The 8,139-nt window shown below is 41.5% G+C and overlaps 1 protein-coding gene across 1 annotated transcript in view; it reads right to left on the bottom strand.

Moving 5' to 3' along the window:
* The window catches only part of snx25 (sorting nexin 25), a 208,382-nt gene extending 200,691 nt beyond the window's left edge, over positions 1-7,691 (bottom strand). Inside the window, exons 1-2 of the mRNA XM_048527573.2 lie at positions 7,251-7,691; positions 6,759-7,134 (exon numbers count right to left, since the gene is read on the bottom strand). Of these exons, the coding sequence (XP_048383530.1) occupies positions 6,759-7,034 (276 nt within the window). The 5' untranslated portion in view covers positions 7,035-7,134; positions 7,251-7,691. The remainder of the gene's footprint in view (positions 1-6,758; positions 7,135-7,250) is intronic.
* Between the last annotated feature and the right edge of the window lie 448 nt (positions 7,692-8,139).

Raw genomic sequence — 8,139 nt, forward strand, 5'->3', positions numbered from 1 at the left:
ATTTGAATCCGTGTAACCATGAGTGTCTAGATTAACAGCCTAGTCTAATACCAATAGGCCATCATCCTCCCATGAGAAAATAGCAAGAGATCACACATAACCCAAATATTGTCTACCACCAAAACACCAAGCAGCCATTTTTTCTACAATAATTTTTTTCACTTTATTCCAAATTTCTAAATTTCCAATCTATCAGCATCTCCTGTTTATGAGGGTAACCTGTTTGCAGCTTCTACCAACATGGCTTAAACAAATTACAGTAAATAAAAGTGGACCAGAATCTTACCACTGATTCCCACAAATGAATTTTATAAAACTGAAACATGAAGTACAAGATCAGGAACAAATCATCTATCTTAGCTTTGCTGTAGGTGTATTAGTTTTGGTTCCTGGAAATTAATGGCTATATGTTCACTTTGACATGAATGCATTCCTCCTTCAACAACTTCTGCTATTCAATTTCAGAGAGAGCTTATTTAAGCCTCCAGGTCAGAGATCCTAATTTCTTAGTAGTTGCACATTTCTTGCTGGGAGCTATATGTTATGTGCTGCCAATTAGTATTATGTTTCATGATATCATGGTGGGAAGGATAAGGTTTTACACAGATGCAACTTCTTGCCACTATTTGCAAACGTTAGTCTGTGATCTCCAATGGATTTCACCACACCACTGGAGATAGCAAAATGGATCTAAAAAGCTGCCTAAACAGTATTGTGCTTTGCAGACTGACATCAAATCCAATTATTTTTGGGAACTGTTGAACTGGTATTTTAGGAACACATTCCCTCCAGCATTCATATGTCAAAAGGGGGAGAAATGATGACATCTGTGCTTTGAATTAAACACCAAATATTTTACTGTAAATGATAATTGTGTACATTTGTTTCAGAATCACACCCATTTATGGATACATTTAAACCATACAGGTATTTCTTTGCGAAAATAGTGCAAATGTCCAGGGCAGAGGTATTATTTACAAATGTCTGAAGGTAGTTAATGATTAGCTCTGATTTGGTGATACTTTGACATACTCCAGTGAACAAGGTGAAATGTTCCCATTAATGGCTAAGGGTGACAAGCTGTTGGCCTCCTTAAGGAACTACCTTCCCGATATCAAGCTTTGTACTTGGTCCTACTGCCATCATCAACTATGAGAGAGAGCTCTTCACATCCAGCCGAGAAAAGGGGTGAGCTGGCCTCAGCAGGATTTTCAGTCCTATGCAAGGCTCTTTCCTAAGCTTTTATTTATATAATAAATGGGTGTTTTTTTTAGAAAAAAGAACTCTTTCCAACAATTCCAAACCAAGGCTCTGAGGAGAATGTCAGATTAGGATGTTTAGATTGGAACTTTCAGCTTTCTAAAATTAGTCAGAAAAGGTAAATTCAAGTCACTGTACTACTTTAGAGATGATCCACCCTGAGCAAACAGCTTAAAGTCACAGTCCACCACTGAGCTTGGGTGAATGTGTCAGGAGTTTAAAAATGAAACATATTGCCGATTCAACGGCACACAATCTTTCCCTTCTGGGTCACACTTTTGACTTCAGACGATACTTATGGGACCAATGTTGACTTTCAACCTGCTCCAAGGCAGAGTGGAACTGTTTCAGACACTTCTCTGTGGGTACGAGTTCTTTGTGCAAAATTACTATTTGTCACAAGTTATCAATTCTCACCCAGTGGAATGCTGTACAGAATGGGAAAAGTTTACATCAAGGTTACTCTTGAGGAATGTGACAAAGCAAAATTCCCTACAACTGGTCATGATATACCTCACCAGGGACATCTTAAATGATAAGAATAGGCGTGCAAAAGTGAAAACAAGTTACCAGTGCTAAAAGTGGATGAGGAAAAAAAAGGTTTATAAACTGTTGTTGGTAGTATGCATAGATGTGCCCAAGAAACGGAGGAGAGGAGAGGGAACTTTTCATACTATTTTATCAAGCATTAGTGTTCAATTTGCTATAATAAGCATTTCTCAAATATCAGTACACCTTCACTACATTTTTTAAATAAATTTTGCCACTTTGCTAGCAGTATCGAGGCCATCTTCCACAATGAAACATTAGCAATGTGCAGTGAATCAAACATGAGTATAGGTTACACAGCCAACTGATAATATCTATTAAGATTAGGATTACGGATTACACTGGCATCAACTGAACAGCTGAAAACCAGATAATAAAGTGTGGAGCTGGATGAACACAGCAGGCCAAGCAGCATCTCAAGAGCACAAAAGCTGACATTTCAGGCCTAGACACTTCATCAGAGGGGAGAATGGGGAGAGGGTTCTGGAATAAATAGGGAGAGAGGGGGAGGCAGATTTCTGATGAAGGGTCTAGGCCCGAAATGTCAGCTTTTGTGCTCCTGAAAAGCTGCTTGGCCTGCTGTGTTCATCCAGCTCCACATTTATTATCTTGGGATTCTCCAGCATCTGCAGTTCCCATTATCAGCTGAAAACCAGAGCCAACTTAATCTTCTAAAAGAAAAACTGTATCTTTGTTTTGGTTCTAATCCCCTACCAAGTTACTCACTCAAAGTGAAACAGTGTGTATATAACACAGGTATTGCACCCTTAGAAATGTTTTGAAATCCTTTCACCGAAGCAACACACTAATTTTTGCAAAATTATCTATCTCCCCCATTTCCTTTGCTGAAGAGGCTATACATCTTTTGATCGAGCCAAAAATGCTCAAATCCCCTGTTCAGCTGCCTGCCAACTTCTTGCCAATACAAGCTCCAATTTGTCCAAAGCTCATAAATCAAAACACAGTCTGTTTCCATACTGTACGACTAACAGAGAATTAGTCAGAGTCATACAGCATGGAAACAGACCCTTCGGTCTAACTCAATCATGCCAGAGAGATCTTCTTGAACACCCACAACTGTGTCATCAAATTCCAAACGAATGCCATCTACAAGTTCGTTGATGACATCACCATGGTAGGATGGATATCTAACAATGCCAAGTTGAAATACAGAGGGAATTTGGAGGGCTTGTTGATGTGGTACAATGAGAGCAACTTCTCTCTCACAGTATCAGCAAAACTAAAGAAGGATCATTGACTATAGTAAGTAAGGAAGAGAACACACCCCCATCTACATCAACAGAACTAAGGTTTAAAGAGGGTGGAGGGCGTCAAATTCCTCGAAGTGATAACGACCAACAACCTGTCTTGGAATTCCCACATAGACATGACGGTCAAGGTAGCACGACAATGCCTCTTTCTCAGGCAGCTCAAGAAATTTGGCATGTACTCTCACCAATGTCTACAGATGCACCACTGAAAGCACCCTGTGCAGTTGCATAACAGCCTGGGATGGCAACTGCTCAGCTCAGGACCGTAGGAAACTACAGAAGGCACAGCCAGACCATCACAGAAGCCAACCTCCCATCCATGGACTCTATTTACATGGCTCACTGCTGCAGAAAGGCTGCCAATATCAATGACCCATCACTGCCCGGTAATGACTTCCGTCAGACGGATGGCACAGAAGTTGAACACAGAGCAGCAGTTTCAGGAACAGCTTCTTCATGGCCGTTATCAGACTGATGAATGGACTGTCTAGCCTCAAATAATGCTGACCTTGCTAATGCTAGCACATGCCCTGAGCAATATATCCTGAATGCATCTGTCGAAGTTTTGTTTATACAACCTTTGATCTGTACATCCTTGCTTACAATGTTCTGCCTGCATTGCTCATAAACAAAGCTTTTCACTGCACTCCGTACAATAAATCACGTACCCATCCAGATGCCTTTCAAATGTTGTATCTGAGGCAGCCTCCGCCATTTCCCCTGGCACTCACTCTATACCCACATCTGTTTGAAAAATTTTCCCCTCAGTTTCCTTTTGCCCTTAAAGTATTTGTAACAAAAGTCCTGTACGCCAATGTTCTGGTCCTCACTGCTCTTCACTAACTTCCCAATTTTATTTATAAATCCCTCACTGCTTCACTCCATCTTATGTAAAAATGAATTAAGTGGCCACCTTAGGACAGCCCAAGTAAAATCACATATTGCTGTTCTTTGTGGGGCAGAGAAAATAAAAGTCAATTTCAAGGAGCTAGGACCTCTCCTAGGCACATTTGATGATTCACACGAAGTAACATGTTACAACTTAAACAGCCCAAATCACATCAATGCCCTGGAATTCTTCATCACAACTTTATTAGTGACTTTGAGTTTTGGGACAAGCATTCGAAATTGGGTTGGAACTGTTTCAAGCTGCAAGTGCACAGAGTATTTGTAATGTCTTCAAAGTCAATTACACAGATTACAATTGCTACATTCACATGAAACCAAGGTGAGAGCCTTCAACTGTTCTGGAGTACCTCCCACCACCCCACCATTCCCCACTGTAACTCCTCAGCTTGTTTCTCTCATTGCATTTAAGTTACCAAGCAAACAGAACGGTGATACAACAAACGTCTGCCTGAAACACTTACATAGGAGAGATGACTGATGTCACTGTCCATCAGCTTGCAAAGGTAAAAGTGCTTTTGCACCTAAATTATGGAATTAACTTATCAACTCATGAGGTGATTGACATCTCTCTAACTGGCTTTGAAGGCACAACAAATAGTCTACATACTTGCAGCTTGAAACAATTCCAACCTGACTTGTTCCAAAATTGGATGTTTACAAAATAAAACGAAGAATTTCATGACATTGATAACAACTGGACTTTTTAAATGATGGCTTGTTACTTCATGTAAAATCCCCTCCCAGATTTATTTGGTGATCTTTCTTGAAATAGATAGATAATTTCACAAAGAAAAATGCAAATATTTGATTGCACATTGCTCCATCATAGGGTGATCAATTAACAACTCAGATACATGGAGTCTTTTCATCTCACCAATGCACATTAGGTGTCACCTAGTTCACAGAAAATAACCCTTACACTACCAAGTAGCTTCTAGAAATCAGGGTGCAAATAAATTACATTCACCAACTACCTGCTTGTAGACCACGGCAATTATAATTTAGAACAGGGAAGTATACTAAAGTTCTTAATACAGCATAGGCAAGGGAAAAAGTGGATGAGAAACCGCTGACCAGGAGCAATAACTTAAGAGAACAAATTTGAGCGTGCAGAGACGGATAGGGAGACTGAAAAAAAAGAGAGTCAGGAAGAGAGAACACGTTTCAAGAAGACACAGCGAGAACAAAACGCAGCTTAATACCAAAACAGAACCTGCATTTATGCCTTGAAGAGCAGTCAAAATTAATTCCCAAATTAAGTCGATCACAATCTTTTCAGGCCAGTGTGAAACATACCACATTAATATCAGCATGCATGGACTAGTCTTATCTGAAATATCTACAGTGTTCTAATCATATTAATGTCAGCCAGAAAGAAATAACATTTGGAGCTGGAATAAATCCCAAGTCACAAAGACAGTACATTTCATTCTAACCAAAGCTTATCCTCAAAGGTTAAGTTGTTTCTCTCCACAAACAAATGCTGCCTGATGTGCTAAGGATTTACTGCATTTTATTTTTGTTTTAGACTTTTGACATCTGCAATACTTTTCTTTGGTGGTAAATTGGTTTCCAGCTGATTCATAGTCATAGACTACACTAGGACCTTAGAATCTCATGGCGTAGAAGGAAGCCTTTGCTGTCTCTTTGGTCAAGTTATCCAATTAATCCAAGAATAAACCTATCCCCATAGCCCTTAAAAATTCCCTTCAACTATATATATATATTCAATTTCCCCTTTGAAAGTTCCTCTTATATCTGCTGCCTTTCAGGGAACAGATTACTGTTCCTAAAAAGACAATCATCTCCCCTCTAGTTCGGTTCCTGAACTGTTTTTGGAGGGGATTTAATTTCAGTAAAGTAAATTGCAACAGTGTTGTTTTTAAGTGTAAGTGCATTGATGTCATATCTCACCCCAAGATGAGTTTCCAATCTGGTATTCATTTACTCAGACCAACTGATTTCACTTCCATTACAATGCCTGACCACCTGTCTCAGCTCTTGTCTCAGTGAAAACTTTATATCCTCTTATGCCAACACAATCTTGACATCTACCACATTATAGCCTCAGTCAACTTAAAGCCTGACAAAACTCTACTGCCCCTGTCCAATGTCAATCTCCCGAGCTCTCACTCAAGCAGTGGCTTGAATTTTAAATTTTCATTTCTTGTCTTTTCTACATAAAGCCTCATGCACACCCCCACCCCAAATACAAAATGAAAGATATCCCAGACTCTCAAATCAACTCCTTTAATTCTGGTATCATATACCACTGATTTTAGTGATCACAACTTCAGATGCTTTAAATCCTAAACTCTGGAACTATTTCCCCAGTCCTCTCTGCTCCACTTTTCCCCTTTTAAGGCAATACCTACTTGTTCACCCCGCTTTTGGGTCAACTGACATAACGATCCATTTGCAGTCCCATTAGTCAAACTAGGCAAATTCAGAATCTGAGTACAAAGATCCTGAAGGGTATCAAGTGATTTGAAACACTGCAGAAACTTCCAAATGCACTGGTTCACATGGTGCAGACCACAATGACATTTTAGGTTTGCTCTAAGTTTGACAAGAATTCAGGAAATATTGACTGAATTTTTGTCTGGCAATATTTGAATCACGTCTACCTTTATGTGGCTCAGTGTCATACTTTGCTTATGGATTGTCCCCGTTAAGTGTCAGTGAGATGGTTCGTCAACCTTAAAGGCACTATATAAATGCAAGTTGTATGCGTGGGTGTGTGGTTTGCAGGACAATCGCACACCTTACCGTGAGCTGTCGCAGAAGCTGGGGAGCCCCGGGCAAGCTGTCCATCTCTCTGGGGAAGCGGAGTGGCTTCAGGCGGCTTTGCTTGGCCAGGACCAAGAAGCTACCCAGCATCAGGCTGCCCAGGCTCAGGGCCGAGTAGAAGAGGAGCCTGCAGAAAAGCCAGGCCAGAAGGGAGGGAGAATCGTCCTCGGAGTGGAAGCAAGAGGCTGCGAAGAGGCAGAGTCCGGCCAGGAGCAAGTAGTAACCGCGGCTACCATCAGGACACATAGTGACCATCGCATCTCCCAACTCGACCCTCTCCTCCTTTTGAACGCACTCACGTCCATAACACTTGCAAACATGTAGAAGGCACTTTGAGAGACTCGGGAACCGACACCTGGAGGGGGGAGGCGGGGTAATGGGGCAAGTGTGAAGGATTTTAGAGAAAAAAAATTACAATCGACAACCTGCAAAAAAAAACACGAACAAGAAAGTAAAATGAGGCCAACCAACCCTCTCTTATTCGCTGTTGCAGATCCTACATTTTCCCCGGCTCTCTCTCTCTCTGGTTCACATTTGGGTTGTTCAAAGGGTAAATTTCACAAATTTAATCATCTGTCTCGTCTCTCGTGAATGAAAACCTCTCCTGTCGTCCTTGCTTGTCAAATCACTCGTGGGGGGGGGGGGGGTGTTTCTTTTTTCCCCCAAAGCATGTGAAATATTCTTCTTGCGGGTGTTCAGACCTCCAGGAGTAACTGGTTATTCCTGCCAAATAAAAATTAAAGATTTACTCCCTCCAAACGTCCAGGGACGAAGCGACTCTGCTGAGGCGATGGTTTTGCCCCTTTACTGCACCCATCAGCTGGCAGACTGTCTGTATATGTATGTGTCTCTGGGTCTGTCTTCCCTCCAACAAACAACCCCCAGGGCTGATGATGTACCCGTCACTTTCAGTCCTCCCCTTCCCTAGCCCATCCTCAGCTCAATCCGGAAAGGACACCACCTCTTAAAAGGGCAAGCTCCCGAACTTCACCGGGCCCCACCAGGTCCCTCCTGAGTTCCCAGTCTTGAGGGAAGAAACTTGTTCATTTTGTTTTTTTTCAAAAGTTCGTCTTACTTTCATTCTACGGGCTGCAGGGGAAAGGGGGAAGTGATGCACATCGAAGGCTGTGCATCCCACAACTTGGAGATCAATATCTAAAGAGGTGCCTGATTGAGGCCACAACTCCCAGGCAACGGTTGGGCTTGTAATGATGCAGCCACTAGCACCCAAAGGCCAAGATTTCCACGTATGTTACACCAGGGTTCTAAATTTGTTGAAAAAGAAAAAGAAAGAGCTGCAGATGCTGTAAATCATAAACAAAAACAGAAATTGCCGGTAAAGCTCTGCAGGCCTGGCAGC

Source organism: Stegostoma tigrinum, chromosome 3, assembly GCF_030684315.1.
Source record: "Stegostoma tigrinum isolate sSteTig4 chromosome 3, sSteTig4.hap1, whole genome shotgun sequence".
Taxonomy (NCBI): domain Eukaryota; kingdom Metazoa; phylum Chordata; class Chondrichthyes; order Orectolobiformes; family Stegostomatidae; genus Stegostoma; species Stegostoma tigrinum.